Source organism: Leguminivora glycinivorella, chromosome 23 (assembly GCF_023078275.1).
Source record: "Leguminivora glycinivorella isolate SPB_JAAS2020 chromosome 23, LegGlyc_1.1, whole genome shotgun sequence".
Classification (NCBI taxonomy): domain Eukaryota; kingdom Metazoa; phylum Arthropoda; class Insecta; order Lepidoptera; family Tortricidae; genus Leguminivora; species Leguminivora glycinivorella.
In genome coordinates this window covers 7,287,934-7,308,072 of record NC_062993.1, presented here as the reverse complement: position 1 = coordinate 7,308,072, position 20,139 = coordinate 7,287,934, and the positions used below count along the sequence as shown (strand labels likewise).

Sequence of the window (20,139 nt, the reverse complement as noted above, 5' to 3'; positions counted from 1 at the left end):
TAACCTAAATAAAAAAACAGTAAAGAAAAAAGTCAGTTATGATAAAAACGTTTATTAATACCAAGAACAACAATTACATAGTAACATAATTATATTAATATTTCATAGGATAAAAAGTTCTTCAAACATATTGAAATATTTAAAATAACTGTCAACTAATTTACTTAGCAAAATACATATTTTCATCTTGTTTCATTCATATCGTCGCCTATGAGTGCGAGTGTCTCTAAAAATTGTACGAAAATTGTAATTTCCACTACGTCACCTGCAAAATAGTACATTACGATACAAGTGCGTAAAAAAGGAAGCTCGAAACGAGTGGCGATAAATTAAAACACGACCGAAGGGAGTGTTTTAAATCGACACGAGTTACGAATTTCCTTTTCGCACGTGTATCGTACGACGTTTTTCAGTACAGATGAGCCTCTGAAGTTTCGACCTGGCATATAATGAACCACTTCTCGAACTAGTGCGTAAAAAACGACCATCTGTAGGTACTGAAAAAATATTTTTACTAAAAATGTGACGTAGTGGAACGGAAATTATTTGACTTTTTTTGTATAGTCCAGTCGATGCTGAGTAGATAAAGGTTTTTGGGCACGGTTTGTGAAAACGCCAAAATGCTCTGAACAAAAGAAGTTTACAGAGAAACGCTAACCGAATATTAAAAAATTCAATTGTAATGGCAGGCACTACAACTCACGTGATTATTTTCATAATTATTATACCTACTTCGATTGTCATTTTCTATAACATACATACATGTTTATGTATCGTCAAAAAAAGAAGGCAGAATACGTGAAACTACTCAAGAGTGGCAACCCTTAGCAATAAAATTAACAGGTTGAATGTTTACAAATTTCAACGACAGATACCTTTCTTTATATATGGGCTATAACGCTTTCTGATGTAAAGCTAATGGGTCTAATGCTTGTTTAAACATTTCAGTATATCAGAATCAAGATACTAGGCAGGCAAGCACGGTCGCGTGATAAACGATATAAGTAACGCCAGGCCGTCCTTTTCGTACTATTAAGTGCGATAGAGACGCACCGATGCGATAAAGTTTATCCAACTAGTGTGCTACGCCCGTTGTTAAACTTATTCAAACTTCAAACCAGTCCCCTCCAGATGCTGCTCCGCCCACTGATCGAACCTTCTCGAAAGATCATCCGACATGTAGTTCTTCCAATCTCCGATCTCCCCTTTCCTGATGAACCTCAGCTTGGTTCCCTCCAAGTAGCCCTTGCCGAAGGATTTCTGGAGGATCGGCTCCAGGTTCACCGCTCGGTTACTCTTCATTTTCTTGAAGGAGAGATGGTCGCAAAGTTTGTCCACCTGGAAAGACACATTGGGTTTTCAGTTACGGTAGACTTAAAAGCCCCAGAAAAAACAGCAGATTCGACGACGAAAATTCACCAGCTTCTCTCTCCAAGAAACGCAGTCTTTCTATCCACGGAGACTGAACTGTCAGTAGAGTCAGTCATAGGTTTATTATTAAAGAATAACGTACTTGGTCATTAGTCATGGTTTTTCCAAGGAAGTCGGCAGTTCTTCTGACCACGGAGGGTAAGTCGTGCTTCATTTCTTCGAACTTGATGAACAGGACGTTGGGGTCGTTCCGGCGGTTCCAGAAGCCTGTGAAAGATTGCACGTAAGTTTTAATATCGTCATGTTTATTATAAATGGTGTCGCGATTTCGTCAAATCTATTCGATTGCTTGAAATATTAGGAGAACTATAGGAAAATCTAATTTAATATCAGTAACAGCATAGAGGAATAAGTAGGAAAGGGTTGTAATTCCATACCTACATCAGTAAATGAGAGTTATTTGTAATTTTGTAGTGACATCTAGTGTCAATCACGCGACAATCATGCGTCAAATAGAGTAAATTATCAATACCACTACTCGACACTAGATGTTAACAGTGTCTCGTCTGCCAAAAATATAATATTAAAACCACATTAAAACAGTTTACAACTTACATCACAAGCAGAAAGAATTGAAAACAGAATGAATACTATTGTAATATTAGCTAAAAATTGTTGAGCATTGGACTTTTCGTTCGTCGCGACATCTATTGACAAGTAGCAGTAGGTACCTACTGATAATTTACGCTATTTGACGCGTGATTGACGCGTAATCGATGTCACTACTACAAATAACAGCATTTACTGATGTATGGAGTTTACAATTCTTTCCGTACTTATTCCTCTATGGTAACAGGCAGAAGTAATGACCGATACATACAGACTTCAAACCACAACTTCAATAGGAATAGCACGGCACCACTTACAGATGTAGAGTGCGAAAAAAATTGCCTTCGTATTGTTACGGAAACATACGAACGTGTCATGCTATTTCAGTCATTGTCAGTACAAGATGTACCGACATTGACTGAGCTAGCATGACAAATATGAATGTTTCCGGAAAAATATGAAGGAAACCCTTTTTGCATTACATCTGTACTGAAATTCGTAGCCGAATGGACAAACGCTCACGAAACGAAACGCTTGTAGATATCTATCTCTATCACTCGTGCGTATTGGCGCGACAGAGCCAGACTACCTTTCGCGGCGTTTCGTTTTCGTTTCGCGTCGCAGAAATGCCATTGGGCTACGGCACTGGTCTCCTTTCATTATATGCAGTAATTCGGCTGGCTAAAATTCCGTAAGCTCTTAAGTACCTACATAGCGGATTTAGAACTGATTTCTTTTCTACTAAACTTGTACTAAACAAAAGTTCCAAACCAATAAATATTCACCACCTCAACTGATAACATTTATGACGTTAACATTTTTGTTAGGATGAACTCAGAAACGAACCTTTTTGCTGAGACCTTACGAGTACTCCCTCAAGTCCCTATCGATGCGAATTATTGCACAGCGATTGAGATAGATGGCATTGCGCGAGAAATACAGAGGAACATCCTTGTAACGATGGGATCCTGGTACACGCTGTAACATGTCAGAAACTTACTTCCATGTTTCATCATATGCAAGCATAATAATTATATTTTTTGTTTAGTTGATTAAAGTTCTGTTTCGGTCTCACGATAATTAAAATTTTGTTTGTCTCAAGTAGATCATATTTTAGAAATACGAGATGGAGAGCTTGGAGATTTATAGTGAACCAAAATATTTAGATGCTTATTTGTAGCTCAATTTGAACCTTGTTTCAAAGTCATAAAGGTTTTGCAGTAGGGGTTTTAAGAAATGTTGCCTGGTCAAATTCAAATCTACAAGAAGTTGTGTCAAATTTCAAACTGTACAATTAAATGTTACTAGCCAATAAAACAAATTTAAGCCATATTGAACCATATTACAAAGAGCGTTGATTGAGACAATTTTTAAAGCATGTGCAAATGGAAAAAAGTCTAGTGAGCCAATCCTGTGTCCAAACATGTGGAAAAAAACTTAGTTCGGCCACACCCTATGAGTAGATCAAATTGGACCTTATTCTGATCAGGAAATAAAACATGTTTTATTTAAATATTGTATGAAATTATGAATTTCAGCGTTGGTTAAGAAATACCAATCAGGAGTGAGGAAGTGGGAGCTAGTGGGGATTTCAAAATCTTGGAAGGGATGTTCGAAATGGGATTGCATTGGATTCTTTCATTGGGATTCGGGGATGAGAGAGCCTTCTGCTCGACCGTCAGACTGGTTCTATTTAGGTTTATTTGGGTGTCTAGATTACCTATATTATACCCTAGCCTAGATTTTGCTAGTATTTCATGATACTGGTATAGTTTGGGTTGGAGAATAATATAGAGTATTTTGTTAATAAGCGTATATTTCAGTGTTTAATTGGTGTAAATTTAAGTGTCTTAATTGTTATTGTTTTGGAGCTCGATCACTGCTAGTATTATAAAGTGTACTAGTAGAGTTTAGAGTTGTAGAACAATAGTATTGCTAAAGTTTTTAAAGTTTTGTTAGATCTGTGAGTGTTTCTTATTAGTAAAAGAGTTAATTGTGTTTTAATGTGTGAAATATTTTAGCTTGGATTGCTTTAGTGGTATTTTAAGCTAGAATAATCTTTGTTGAAGGATTTCATATATTACTTAGTTCTGTTAGTTAATTAATAACTTTTGTAATTAATTATTGGGGTAGATTATTTTAGTAGGATGAACTGGTCTGATATTTTGCAGTTCTTTGGAGGGATAGGGCGGGTAACCTAACGGTGTTCAACTACAGCCCTAGTCAACCAAGGGACATTTCTTGGGTTATTTTAGTAGAGTCCAAGTGAGCTCTTGGCAGTTTCCTGCGTTTATTAAGACAGGATTTTGCTCCTGGAATCTGGACGATTTGAGTTGTTATCTAAACTTCTTAAATTTGCCAGGTTCTTGTCCAACTTTCCTATTTTACTTTACCCGTCTGGCTGACTTCTTACTGTCCCAATCCCTAGTGTGAGAACCAGCCCACGTGAAGAAATAGGGTGTCAGGTCTAAGGGTTATTCTTTACCCGTCTTAGTTAGCTTTAGCTAGAGATTTTCCATTGCACTTTCGGAAAATCACGCGAGTAAATTAAATGTACGATCCGGATCGCTAGTTTGCTAATATGTCGGTAGAGTAGATGGTTAGTTTAGCTGTTAGGGCTAGGATTTTGTTTGGTATAGGAAATATTAGAATTAAAATTGTTTTCTCCTTTTCAAGTCTTTATTCATTTTCTAGAAAGTTCAATTATACATTTTTAACACGGGATTTGGTTACTTAATATGTTAGACTTTAACTGTGTGAGTGAATTTAAAAATAAATAAATAAATAAATATTATAGGACGTTCTTACACGGATTGTATGAGTCCTACGGTAGGCTCAGGAAGGCTTACAGTTAATAATGTTCAATTATTGATTTGGGATTAGTAGGGCTTATAGGAATTTATATTAACTATGTTTATTTATGACAAATGACAAACTCGACATATACATTTATGACTTTATATATATTTTTGGTCCCTTGTATACCTACTGGTAGTAAATAATATATTGTGAGGAAATTAAAATAAATAGCTCACAATATAATGCAAGATTGTAAATTCATTTTGTTTTAAAATAAAAATGTTTGTTTTTTATTAGCTTGTCCCTCAGCAGTTTGTCTGTCTATTCTGTTATCTATGAGTTTGTAATTTTTACATACATAATGGCTTTCAAATATAAAGTCATATTATTCCAAATACCTATCATAAATGATTTGTCTAGACTGGATCGAGGCAGAAAGTTGCAAGATCGTGGTTTATTTTGGTCCGAAAGGTGATACAAAATGACTACATTAACAGTTTGGATAATATTATTTTGATAAATACCTAAAAAAACAATGATGTACAAAGTTACAGAATTCTGGAGAATTGGAGTGGTCAGATACACTGCTCTACTACCAGTATTTGATATTTTAAATTGTCCCTTTGAAAATCCTCTCTATGGTGATGAAAGTGTCACAACATAATGGCTCGGGCAAATGAAAGTAGTCCTGTCATTATGAAAAGATGTCCCTTCAGGACCACAAAATAGTTCCTTCAGAACTGGGGCAGGGGTCTGACCCGTAACTGGATGATGGCCATGGACTGTCGCGGAGGCGGAGCGACATCTATAACCCCAAAAATAAAATATTTTAAAATGTATTATATTTACTATTGACTTTCTATATTATAATGGTGACATTTTAGATTATTTACTGACAAACATTAGTTATTTTAATTTTGACATAATTATGCTCATTTGTTTATTTGTGTTTTATTTAACTAAAACAATCTAATTATATTTGATTAAACTCCATCTTTTAATTACAACTTATTATTCATTCTGATTTTGTCGTAGTCTTTATTCCATCTATTTTGGTTATTGACATTTTAGGGTTATTAGGGCGTAATAGGACATTACTGTTTCATAATATGCGAAAAGGACTGGTTACTATTTACGGCTACAACAATGGGTTCTACATAGACACTAAACGATCACTAGGTCAAAATACTGATCCAATTTAAGATATTAACTTAATTGTTTGATTTTGTTTCATGGTAATTAATTTTATTTAATAAATTTTAGAGTTTCAATTTTTCTATGGGTATGTAGGTTAACTAAATAGGTAATTGATGTTAGTTAGGTATTTATAGGGTCAGAATATTACAATTGGTGTGTGTGACCAGGATGTATATATATATATATATATATTATTTACTGTCGTGACTCGGGATGTACATAATAGTGCAATTGGCGCTAGCGTTACCACGATGTACATATAGTATATTTGACGCCAGCGTACCTAGGATAAGTAGATTTTGATTAAAGTGGTTAGTCTTATATAAATCTTAGAGTTCATTTACAGTGGTATTCATTATTTTTAATTTCTTCATTTTAGTTTTTATAGTATTGAGTTATATATCTTATATTGGATCAAAGCTGTTGTTATAGTTGATTCGTGTAGTGGATTGATTATAGCAACACAATTGTTGTTGTGAAGACGGATAGCATATTATGAAATAGGTACTTAATTTTATTATTGTAAATTTTATTCATACGTCTATTTAGTAGGTATACCGTCAATTGTAATTCATTCATACTCATATTGTAATTTGTATCAGATATTGTTCAAGTTTAAGTAAAGTTTCCTACATGGGGAGGCGTACATAGAAGTGTTTTAAATAGTTTATTACGTTGCGTTCGTACATAGAAGTGTTTTTAATAGTTTATTACGTTACGTTCGTACATAGAAGTGTTTTTAATAGTTTATTACATTTCGTTCGTACATAAAAGTGTTTTAAATAGTTTATTACGTTATGGACGTACTTACATTGAAGCGGTTTAAATAGGATACTACACGACGTACATTTTAGTATATTTGCGTGTGAAATTATCATTTTGAAGTAGTCTAAAATGAAAGTTACCATTCTGAATTGTTATTTATGGCATCTTTGTTGGCGTCACTTAAATTCTTGAGAACACTTATAGTTCGACTAGACGTGTTACAATCTTAAGTCCCTTTGTTTTTGTAATCTAACAAAAAGTTGTCGCGCCAACCACTTGACCATTTGTCGACGATAGAACAAGTGTTATAAACGGTTTTTGCATAAAAACGTAAGCGTTTGTTAGTTAGTTTGATTATTTTCGAGTAGGGAATATTATTTTTTATGTTTTATACTTGTTCTTACATGTTTAAATTTCGTTATACCTATTGATTACTTTGTAGATACTCAATATATAACTAAATTCAGTATGTTATTTTGGACAGCGGGATACCAATTTTTAATATAGTATTTTTTAGGGTTCCGTAGCCAACTGGGAGCCCTTATAGTTTCGCCATGTCTGTCTGTCCGTCTGTCCGTCCGTCCGTCTGTCTGTTCGTCTGTCCGTCCGTCCGTCCGTCCGTCCGTCCGTCCGTCCGTCCGTCCGTCCGTCCGTCCGTCCGTCCGTCCGTCCGCGGATGATCTCGGACGCCGTGGGCACTGGAGGGCTGAGGTTTGGTGCCAGTATGTATATCAATCACGCCGACAAGGTGGCCGGTTTTTTTTTATATACTACGTCTGTGGCAAGCAAGCATACGGTCCGTCTGTTTTATGTTGAAATCAGAAAGTAATTGTAATAATAGTTGCAGTTATAGTAATAATAGTAGTTGCGTTCAGTTTAAACGAATGTTTTATTTCAGTTTCTGAAGTAAAGATAAAGGGAAGGTTATATTTAGTTGATTAGTAACACTTTGTGTTTCATGTAATGAAGTAGATATGCTCGGATACATAATTTACAGTACCTAAAGTTATAAAACAATTGAAAACATTTTAGGCTCATGAACTTTTATCGACGGTTTATACTTAGTTGTGGGAAATATAATTATATAATACAATACTTATATTATTTGAATTATTAACAAAAAAAAAATTTTTTTGGAATTAGGATATTATTCAACAGCAGGCATTTTACGAAGTAAAAGTTAAATTTATTAACGTAATACAATTACATAACGCTGACTTTAGTAAAGAATTTTATTTGCAAACCGTAAGCACTACCATAGTTTTAGTAGGGGTTTTGTACTAATTAGACGATCAAGGAAGAAATTACATTTTTTATTGAAAGGTTTTCATAGCTAAGCATTGAGTGACTCAAGTGTAGTTTTGATAATTATATATTATATTTCAAGCCAGATAAATCACAAGAAAATGTCATCTATTTTTCAGAAGTTTTAGGAATAGATTTATTGAGCAGATACATAAAGTAATGAGTCACCAAGGCATGTACAAAGTTATTAAGTATATTAGAGATTGGTTCTATTAGAAAAGCAAAACACCATTTTAGTAAAACGAGTTATCCTTGCGTGTCATGACTGTCAGTTAGTAAAAAGCGACGTCGTTAAAAAAAAGTAGGACCTTGCCAATATATAATTAGGTACTCAAAATATTGAAGATATGGTAATAGTAGATCGTTGATTACTGGTAAATTTGGTATTAGTGGTACAGTATTCGTATAGTAAATTTGTTAAATTTTATGAATTAAGGAAAGCTACTGTTTCGGGTTAGATGTTCATAATTGCGACCATAAAACATTTACGTTTTATGTAAATAGATTATGTTTCTTTAAATCACATATGTATATACTTTTGTAAACGTCCTTTGCTATTTAAGGTAGTTAAAATGCTATTGTTTTGTGTAAGGTCCTTTGCTTATGCGGGTTATACATAATATATTAACGTTTGTTTTTATTTGAGAAAGTTATTCAAGAATTTTATATTCATTAGTGTGTATTAACTGTTTTTGGAGGGGTTGTGAGGCGGCTTCATACTATCTTTAAATTCAATTTTATTTTAAGTTATTAAAATATATAAAAATAAATACACATATTCATAACTGACTTATAATGCTAAATTAGTAGTGAAGCGTTATTATATAGATTATATAGCAGCATTTTATTTCTTCAAACACGTAGATTTTTAAAATTACTATTATATTTAAAAACAGTATGTTAAAAATAATAATATTCAAATTAGACAAAAAACATTCCTAGTTAAAAAAAATACTGTTTTTACTATTTTAAAATAATTTCAATTAAAAAAATACTTCTCTGAATATTTAAACTATATTTAGCTATTTCTTATTTTACAAAGGTTTATTGCTATTGAACTGGGCTCTCCATATTTTTTTTTCTTCCTTCTCCTTCTTGATAGATCATTTTGGGGAACATTTTCCAATAGATATGAAAAAAAAAGAATAGTTGTTTTTTTTAGTATATCTCTATTATAAATATATTAGGTATATATTTGCTAATGGTAGATTTTCTAAAAAATACAATAATTATAATTTTTATTTTAGTTTCAATTCTTTAAAAGGGAAAAGTTTTGGTACATTTTCGGGGATGTGTGAAAGTGAGAATGAAGATGAATAAATATGATGGTTGTCAGAAAACATGTTAAATTGCAAAAAAAAAAAAAAAATTATTTTATTTATGCAGGGCCCTGAAAAAATAACAAAACTAAACAACGATATTTCTTTTGATATTCTGACCGGAATACACACACACACACACAAAAGAGGTAATACGGTAGTTTGGAGTTAGGTTAGGCTCGCTAAAAAAAAAAAGAGCATATTAGCAGGTTTAAGCTGCCGCCGTGTTATCTCTATACTACACACAACATCAGAACAGGAAACACTACACACCCATCAGTAACGAGGTGTTTAGTACTCTCTCATATGGAAAAGCATAATCATGAAGTGAGCTTAGTATTTTCTTATAATATTCAGTAATTTAGCTCATTTCAAAAGATTCGATTTGCAATCTAGTTGTGCTTTTTTATTGGTTAGTATTATTTGTTTAATAATTGTATAACAAATTGTTTACTTATCGATTAATTTGTCATTTCATTTGGAAATCAAAAGTTTAAGCATAGCATAGCTTAAACTTTTATAATTGACATCCCGTTATTGATGAACATGCTCCAGACTAGGAAAGGCTTTTTGGGGAAATAAGTCATCAGATACGGTGTTGGAATTAAATCTTTTAAAGATGGTAACCCCTCGAGTGGCATAGAATGCTCCTTGGTAAAAGGTTCAATTTTGTCTTAAAAAGAGATACCGTTTGATTCCTTTCTTGGTCGCTAAAATATAGACTCAAGTCGGAAACTCTCGTATGTATCAGTCGGATCGGTAGAAGGGTAGGCCATTGGCATACACAGCACAACTTCTATTCTTTTGTTGAGGCAAAATTAACTGGCTGCATTTTTAATTGTTTATTTCTAACATGAATGGCCCTGTAAACTTATTCCTTCAGAAATGTTCATTCTTCAGTTTGGTTTAAACACACACTACACACACACAGCCGCAACAAAAAAAAAAAAAGGCTTACACGAAGGGAAGAATGTTAAAAGAGATTTTTATTAATAGTTTTACTTGCAGTAATTTATCATTTTTGTTCAGAATTTTGTATACTTTTGTTCGAAAATTTACTTCTGCAAATATATATCCTTAATATATTTAAGCTACAGTAAATTTTGGGAGGCGATTGTAACATGTCAGAAACTTACTTCCATGTTTCATCATATGCAAGCATAATAATTATATTTTTTGTTTAGTTGATTAAAGTTCTGTTTCGGTCTCACGATAATTAAAATTTTGTTTGTCTCAAGTAGATCATATTTTAGAAATACGAGATGGAGAGCTTGGAGATTTATAGTGAACCAAAATATTTAGATGCTTATTTGTAGCTCAATTTGAACCTTGTTTCAAAGTCATAAAGGTTTTGCAGTAGGGGTTTTAAGAAATGTTGCCTGGTCAAATTCAAATCTACAAGAAGTTGTGTCAAATTTCAAACTGTACAATTAAATGTTACTAGCCAATAAAACAAATTTAAGCCATATTGAACCATATTACAAAGAGCGTTGATTGAGACAATTTTTAAAGCATGTGCAAATGGAAAAAAGTCTAGTGAGCCAATCCTGTGTCCAAACATGTGGAAAAAAACTTAGTTCGGCCACACCCTATGAGTAGATCAAATTGGACCTTATTCTGATCAGGAAATAAAACATGTTTTATTTAAATATTGTATGAAATTATGAATTTCAGCGTTGGTTAAGAAATACCAATCAGGAGTGAGGAAGTGGGAGCTAGTGGGGATTTCAAAATCTTGGAAGGGATGTTCGAAATGGGATTGCATTGGATTCTTTCATTGGGATTCGGGGATGAGAGAGCCTTCTGCTCGACCGTCAGACTGGTTCTATTTAGGTTTATTTGGGTGTCTAGATTACCTATATTATACCCTAGCCTAGATTTTGCTAGTATTTCATGATACTGGTATAGTTTGGGTTGGAGAATAATATAGAGTATTTTGTTAATAAGCGTATATTTCAGTGTTTAATTGGTGTAAATTTAAGTGTCTTAATTGTTATTGTTTTGGAGCTCGATCACTGCTAGTATTATAAAGTGTACTAGTAGAGTTTAGAGTTGTAGAACAATAGTATTGCTAAAGTTTTTAAAGTTTTGTTAGATCTGTGAGTGTTTCTTATTAGTAAAAGAGTTAATTGTGTTTTAATGTGTGAAATATTTTAGCTTGGATTGCTTTAGTGGTATTTTAAGCTAGAATAATCTTTGTTGAAGGATTTCATATATTACTTAGTTCTGTTAGTTAATTAATAACTTTTGTAATTAATTATTGGGGTAGATTATTTTAGTAGGATGAACTGGTCTGATATTTTGCAGTTCTTTGGAGGGATAGGGCGGGTAACCTAACGGTGTTCAACTACAGCCCTAGTCAACCAAGGGACATTTCTTGGGTTATTTTAGTAGAGTCCAAGTGAGCTCTTGGCAGTTTCCTGCGTTTATTAAGACAGGATTTTGCTCCTGGAATCTGGACGATTTGAGTTGTTATCTAAACTTCTTAAATTTGCCAGGTTCTTGTCCAACTTTCCTATTTTACTTTACCCGTCTGGCTGACTTCTTACTGTCCCAATCCCTAGTGTGAGAACCAGCCCACGTGAAGAAATAGGGTGTCAGGTCTAAGGGTTATTCTTTACCCGTCTTAGTTAGCTTTAGCTAGAGATTTTCCATTGCACTTTCGGAAAATCACGCGAGTAAATTAAATGTGCGATCCGGATCGCTAGTTTGCTAATATGTCGGTAGAGTAGATGGTTAGTTTAGCTGTTAGGGCTAGGATTTTGTTTGGTATAGGAAATATTAGAATTAAAATTGTTTTCTCCTTTTCAAGTCTTTATTCATTTTCTAGAAAGTTCAATTATACATTTTTAACACGGGATTTGGTTACTTAATATGTTAGACTTTAACTGTGTGAGTGAATTTAAAAATAAATAAATAAATAAATATTATAGGACGTTCTTACACGGATTGTATGAGTCCTACGGTAGGCTCAGGAAGGCTTACAGTTAATAATGTTCAATTATTGATTTGGGATTAGTAGGGCTTATAGGAATTTATATTAACTATGTTTATTTATGACAAATGACAAACTCGACATATACATTTATGACTTTATATATATTTTTGGTCCCTTGTATACCTACTGGTAGTAAATAATATATTGTGAGGAAATTAAAATAAATAGCTCACAATATAATGCAAGATTGTAAATTCATTTTGTTTTAAAATAAAAATGTTTGTTTTTTATTAGCTTGTCCCTCAGCAGTTTGTCTGTCTATTCTGTTATCTATGAGTTTGTAATTTTTACATACATAATGGCTTTCAAATATAAAGTCATATTATTCCAAATACCTATCATAAATGATACGCGGAAGAGAAATTTGCCTCGAATGTTCTTTGACGTTGCCGGATATCCGTATTATCCGTATCTTTTCCTTTTCCCTTTCTCGTAGTCAGTCACACACACCTCGTGTAGGCGAACGCGTAGCATGCTTGTATGAGTGAGATATGACAGGTCGACTGGTCGCGTTCTTGATAGGCGGTAAATCTTCGAGGTAACCGATAGCGGGTGGGCAGGGGAAAGCAGAGAGTGTACTTGTCTTTATTATACTGCGCTTATAGTGAAATCACAATGGTCTTACCAAGAATGTGGTTCCATACAGGCCCGAAAGGCGCTCGGTCGCGCATAAAAAGGTCACAGAACTCCTCAAAGGTCCCCTTCAAGCCGTGTACCAGTGTGCAGTAGTGGTAGTACGATACCACCATGTCCTTAGGGTTGCGTGATGTGTAGATCACCTGGCGACACGTAAAATATAGACTAATGATAAAAATTCCCAAAGAATATAAATAAATAAATATTGGGGGACACCTTACACAGATCAACCCAGTCTCAAACTAAGTAAAGCTTGTACTATGAGTGCTAGGCAACGATATACATACTTATATAGATGAATAAATACTTATATACATAGAAAACATCCATGACTCCGGAACAAATATCTGTGCTCATCACACAAATAAATGCCTTTACCGGGATTCGAACCCGGGACCGCGGCTTAGCAGGCAGGGTCACTACGCGCTAGGCCAAACCGGTCGTCAAAGAATGTTCTATGAAGCCTTATTAATAGTTTGATAGATGCTTAAGTGTGATCCTGTAATTGGCTTTCTATCTTTTATTCAGAGGAGTGTCTTTTCAAAACTAAAATAAATAAATAAATAAATAAATAAATAGGACTTATTTCTATAAGTCAACAGAGGTTATTTTTATCTATGTCTTCCTAGAGAAATAGACCTTGTTGACTTATAGAAATAAGTCCTTTTGAAAAGACACTCCTCTATTGTGAATCCAACGTATTATGTACCTGTCCTAAGTAATAAGCATCACAATTTCTTAAAAACACGATTAAGGCTGTTAAAATAGCTGCCAACTTAGTTTGGAGTGTGGTTTGGAGTGTCTTTACCTACAGAGTCTCAGAAAAATTTAGCTCGTCATTTTAAAATATGAACGTAATTTACGTGCCGGTATAATATAAGCATAAAGTTATAATTTCATAAACCACAGCCCCCAGTAGCTAACAGTCTAATTCCTCGAAATTACACAAAACAAACGTAGGTAACGTAACTCAGCCGCAAATTGTTTCATAAACGCGTTACCGAACATTAGGAAGAGGAAGCCACGCTTCACCCAACCGTCATAACGGCATCAGCTGACTGAGGCCGGAGCGAACTTTATTACTTCACAACACAACAGCTAAGTTCCATTTTTAAAAGTAAACCAATTATTCTTCTGTACAGCGGCCATTAGGGCCACTTGCACCAACGAAAATGGGGGTTACATGGAATTTGAAAGATGACAGCCCACTAACCCTGAGTTAAGTCACACCTCGGACACTGGCGATCAAATGTATGAAAGAGGCGCGTTCCTAGCACAGTCTAAGCTCGTGTAGATGAACGCGTACTATCCTATTATGAGTGAAATATAACAGGTTGACTGTTCGCGTTTTTGACAGGCGGTAACTGTGAGGTAACCAGGAGCGGGTGGGCGGCACTTTTTGCGGGAAGCGGGAGTGGCCATTGTACAATAGTACTCTTTATTATACTGTGGTTAAGTGGTTGGTGCAAGTGGGCCTAAGTAGTCTGCAGTCGGAGCGCTCTTTAGAATCGAAGCAAACGTTCTTCGCAAGAGATGCGTTCCATTTTTGAAAATTCGTTCTTTAACGCTATATTCCATTTTTAAAAAGTTGCCCCGGGAATTTTAGTTTCGTTGCAGATTTACGCAAGATGTCCTTTGGAATTTCCTATATTGTATGTTACGAGGGCTATCACCTATCAATCATTTGAAACATAATATGTAAACAAGGTATTTATTTATTGTGATATTGTACTAGCTTTTTCCCTCGGCTTTGCTCGCGTTAGAATGAGACAAAGAGTAGCCTATGTCACCCTCCACCCAAATCACGACAATTTGTCGCTCCGTTTTGCCGTGAAAGACGGACAAACAAACAGACACTGCACTTTCCCATTTATAATATCAAAATGGATAATTGGACCTTCTACGATACCCACGGGAAGAAAGGGGGTGGTGAAATTCTTAACCCGTCACCACACAGGGTAGGAGGTGACTGTGGGATGTGGGTTAAATTGTGGTGTAGGCGAGAGGCTGGCAACCTGTCACTGCAATGCCACAGTTTAGTTTTCTTTTAACCCCTTATTTGCCAAGAGTGGCCCTGAAGATTTAGTAGTTTCATGTGCTCTGCCTACCCCTTTATGGGATACAGGCGTGATTGTATGTATGTATGTATAATTGGATACCCTGTATACCTGTGAATGTATCTATGCCATACGACTAAATAAATAAATTATACCTTGGCTTTGGCCTGTCCATCTTCGCGTTGTATGTCCACGGGTAGCAGGTCCCAAGGGAGGTGACTGCGGATATACCGAGGTCTGGCTAGCCGGTACTTTACTAGGTCCACCGATGTTCCCTTCCAAAATGAAATAAAAATAATATAGGTAAGGCACTGGTCCCACCGCGAGCTAGTAAGCTGTGAGTTATCGGCTATAAAAACGAACAAAAGATAATCACTCCCGTGTAAATAAAAGAGACACGGCGATGTTTATAGTTACTCGCCCAGCGGTGAGCTATCAAAATAGCCGTGTCTCTTTTATTTGCACGGGGGAGCTTATCTTTTGTTCGTTTTTATAGCCGATAGCTCACAGCTTACTAGCTTGCGGTGGGTTGCACCAAAGTTATGTTTGTTTAAATGTAAAATATACTTAATCTATAAAAAATACAACAGCGGCGGCTGGTGAAAATTTCTGCTAGGCAACACAGAACAAAAAAAACCTACTTTAACAGTAAGGTACTTTACTAGTAATCAATTTTAGGAAAGCCGGTGGGAATCGGCTTGTATGGACCAGCCGCTGCTGATAAGGTAATCAGATCAGCTCAATTTCATCATATTAGTTGAACTGTCACCAGTTTTTCATAAGAACTATAAAAATAAATTAAATACACTTGTGAAGTAGTATGTAAATAATGCATTCTGTGTACGAGTAAGCAGAAAATACGGCAAGTTTTAATAAATGTACGAGCTAAAGATTGATCTATTTTTTTTTTTATTTGCTATATTTTTATTTAATTTGTTATATAAATGATGTAAATTCCATAATATTTTATTCTTCACTTCGGAAACTACCAGCTTCGAGAAATGGCCCCATTCCTCGAAGCTACAAGTTACAATTGTGTCGCTTAACTTCAAACCTGGGTAAATCCATTCCGCTTTAAGGTTGAATATATAAAAAATACAATATGATCTGAAAGATATTCAACCTTACAGCAGAATGGATTTACCCAGTTTTGAAGTTAAGCGACACAATTTACAAATGGTTGTCAATGTCTAATATGACAAGTCGGAAAGAGACTTCCGCTTGTAACATGCTTGTAACTTGTAACTTTCAGTTTTGAGAAATGGGACCCAGGCATAGAACACTACAAATTATCATATTTAACTGTTTTTCAAATAACCTTACCTTTACAGACTCGTCATGCCATTCCGAATGTCCAGCCACCATGATGCATGACAGCTCCACCAGCGGACAGCGGATCTAATCAAACAATGCGTTAAAAAATAATAGGCTAGTTTCCTATACTTACAATAATGGTTATTTGTTTTACAAGGGGGCAAAGTAGTTCGTGCCTTGGCACAAATATTGGCACGTGCGGTTAAACAAACTTTGCCACCGAGTGAAACACAAAATTTTTCACCACACTAACACGAACAAACTGACTATAAAATATCAAACTAAATCAAATCTATAAATTTATTCAATATTTATGATTCAAAAACATCATCTAAAGGTAATTTCTACCAGCCAGCTCAAGACATCAAGTTAAAATTTGTATAAAATTACTTTGCACTCTTGTGGATAAAATGCAATTTTGCTAAGCTGTTTTCGAATAGCAAAGTAAGCCTTTACCAGTTGGTGTGGTGAAAAATATTTTATGCAGTGCACGAAATAAAGCACCACATAATTAGAAGAATATATGGACCATAGTTACGTTTAAACATAATTTCTATTTAATAAGTCAAAGAGATATAAAGTAAATGAATTGACCGTAACGTCACTACTCAGTATTTTATAGTATTCCCATATTAGGAAATCGTTTTGACAATGTTCTAACTGTTAGGCATAATTAATATTGCCTCTATTTAAAACGCAGTAAAGCCAAAGCCCGTAAAACAAACCATAACATTCCCTTTTTGAACTTTATATCAATGCAAAACGGTTCAGCAAAAATCACATATTCTTTCAGTACATTCATATATTTCATATCCAACCACTATTTATTCGAAATCGGGACAGTATGTACAGACGGGATGGTTGTCTATTGTTTGCCCGACAGTCATTTAACATAATATTCATTTGCCCGAATCTAACTTGCCTGAATTTCATTTGCCCGAATGATTTGTTTACCATAAAAATCATATGACATACTCGTTGTTTATCCGAATATTACCTTCCATAATCATACAATGCCATACTATTTGTTAGCCATATTATTAAGTGCAATAATATGGTTTCATAGAATATTCAAACGCCATAAGCAATTATTGCCATATTAATTGTTGCCCATATTATTACCTAACCTAACCTACTTTCTGATAGCAGTTTCATTTTCCAGGGGTCACAGTTCTAAGCTAACCTAACCTACTTTCTGATAGCAGTTTCATTTTCCAGGGGGTCGCAGTTCTAACCTAACCTAACCTACTGTCTGATAGTATTTTCATTTTCCGGGGGGTCACAGTTCTAACCTAACCTAACCTACTTTTCAAGCAGTTTCCTTTTCCAGAGGTTCACAGTTCTAACCTAACCTAACCTACTTTCTGATAGCAGTTTCATTTTCCAGGGGGTCAGTTCTAACCTAACCTAACCTACTTTCTGATACCAGTTTCATTCTCTAGTTCTCTAGTCCTTCTAGTACCTATTATAGTAGTTTTCGATTCTGCCAAAGTACATTATGGAAATTGACTTTTCTGGACGCTAATTTGTATGACAAATGATGGTATGGAATGTGGTAATTACGGATTTCGATGATTCTGACAAATGACATTATGGAAACTGACTTTATGGGAAACAAAGTTTCTGGCACTAGATTAATATAGTAAACAATGATTATGGCATAAGATGTTATGAGAAACAAAATTATGATTGTTGAATAGGATGGCAAATAAAATTATGGCAAATGAAATTCTGGCAAATGGGGGTATCCCTATAGGATCATAAGACTTTAATACAAGAATAGAACAGTTATAATGACTGCGTGATTACTCACGTATAGGCGTCGAATTAAATATGATAATGATAATCGGTACTCGATCATTGTTCAAATTATGTTGTTTAATGTGAAATTTAAATATAACGGTAGAGATTAGCAGTTATAGAAGTGTACAATAGAATTTCAGCATTTACAGAATATTATATACCTTCTAGGCCGTTTTCATTTGCCTACGGTTTTAGGCCTTCTTCCTCAATTTTTCCTTCGGTTTTTGTACAATAACGATAAGATTACTCTTGGCTGGTGACTTAACTTTTGATTTTTCAGTATCTAAAGTTTGACTAAAAAAATTTATTTCTCCAAACTTGCATATTTGTAACATGAAATCGTTTTGAGCACACTGAAGTTTAGCGCGCTGGGAACTGAATTTTATACAATTTATATCAAGCTTAGGCTCCATGTATTTACATGTACCTACTTGTTTTATGTACGTATGAAGTACCTATTTTCTCATACACCAGAAATACAGACCAGAAAAAAAATTCACAACAAAGAAAATACAAATTTAAAAATAGACTTTCCCGCGACACCTGAGGTACCACGCAGTATCTCGGCATCGAGCGAGCTACGACTTCATTAGGCTCCGACCAGTCACGACCGGCCTGTGCTGCGTTTGAACCGCCGCTGGACAGTGATTTAGTTGAAGTGGCTTTATTCATCATCATGCGACATATTTAGAACAAATGTTGACTCGTGACGAAAAAAAGACAAATAATAAAAAGTAAACTGTTGAAAAACAATAGTAAAAAGGTATAAAAATTCCTTTGTTAGTACAAATGGTATTTTTTATTACGCACTAGTGCGGGAGTGCTTCACTATAATTATGTCGTGTCGTGTCGATTAAAAATACTCCCTTCGGTCGTATTTTTATTTATCGCCACTCGTTTCGCTTTCCTTTTTTTCGCACTCGTATCGTAATGTACTATTTCCTGTTACTCCTGAGATACCAGTACCACGCAGTATCTCGGCATCGAGTGCGCTACGACTATTAGGCTTCGATAGGTCACAACCAGCTCGTGCTTCGCTTGAACCGCTGGACAGTACTATTTTTACAAGTTTTTTATGACAATCTGGCAAAAAAGAGTAGAAATTATATAGTGGCACTATCGTAGTATCGTCCCTGTCAAAGCAATATAAATTTTTCTACAAAAAATATTGACATAATTAGGAAATTTTTAGTATGTATGTATTTAATTTCATCCTGTAGCTGCGGCACCGATAATGACTGCATTAATTATAATTTTAATTATTCCGCGCGTTCGTTTATCATCGTATTTAACATTTTTGTGAATAAACGTTATCAATGGCAATGACTTCAAAGTAATTACTGAAATTAGCGCTAAATCTGCCATTGTTAAATTTTTTAACCCCCGACGCAAAAACGACGGGGTGTTATAAGTTTGATGTGTCTGTCTGTCTGTTTGTCTGTTTATCTGTCTGTGTGTGTGTCTGTCTGTGGCATCGTAGCTCCCGAACTGATGTACCGATTTAGATTTCATTTTTTTGTTTAAAAGTTAGTCGGGAGTGTTCTTAGCCATGTTTCATGAAAATCGGTCTACTATGTAGCGGTCGGGCGTTTTTCAAAATTTTAATTTTGTGGTTATGTTATTACAATGTTTGTTAGTTCAACTGTGTTTTTTATGATTTGTCAATGTTTGTGAGTTATATTTTATGCATAATTTTAAGAATGGCATGAGCATGGCTAAAAAGAAAGATAAGTATCTTAAGTTATTTTATGCTGCCCATGACCTCCTGCATCCTAAATAAACGCAGCACAAACGTATTATTGGTGGTCCGTATTGAGGTGGTCCAATCCTCAGTTTGAACTTTGAACCCGACGTGTTAGGTCAACCCCTAGTTAAGTTTAAGCACTTTCGTAACTAAAATTCTCTTGAATGAGAATTTCATTGGAATGTGGCATTTCGACCGGCTGAATCGACTGGAATAATGACG

The 20,139-nt window shown here is 34.7% G+C and overlaps 1 protein-coding gene across 1 annotated transcript in view; it reads right to left on the bottom strand.

The window, feature by feature from the left end:
• Positions 1 to 445: 445 nt before the first annotated feature.
• Positions 446 to 20,139, bottom strand: part of LOC125238286 (luciferin sulfotransferase) — an 82,116-nt gene continuing 62,422 nt past the window's right edge. Inside the window, exons 3-7 of the mRNA XM_048145576.1 lie at positions 16,380 to 16,454; positions 15,212 to 15,331; positions 12,989 to 13,142; positions 1,514 to 1,638; positions 446 to 1,338 (exon numbers count right to left, since the gene is read on the bottom strand). Of these exons, the coding sequence (XP_048001533.1) occupies positions 1,102 to 1,338; positions 1,514 to 1,638; positions 12,989 to 13,142; positions 15,212 to 15,331; positions 16,380 to 16,454 (711 nt within the window). The 3' untranslated portion in view covers positions 446 to 1,101. The remainder of the gene's footprint in view (positions 1,339 to 1,513; positions 1,639 to 12,988; positions 13,143 to 15,211; positions 15,332 to 16,379; positions 16,455 to 20,139) is intronic.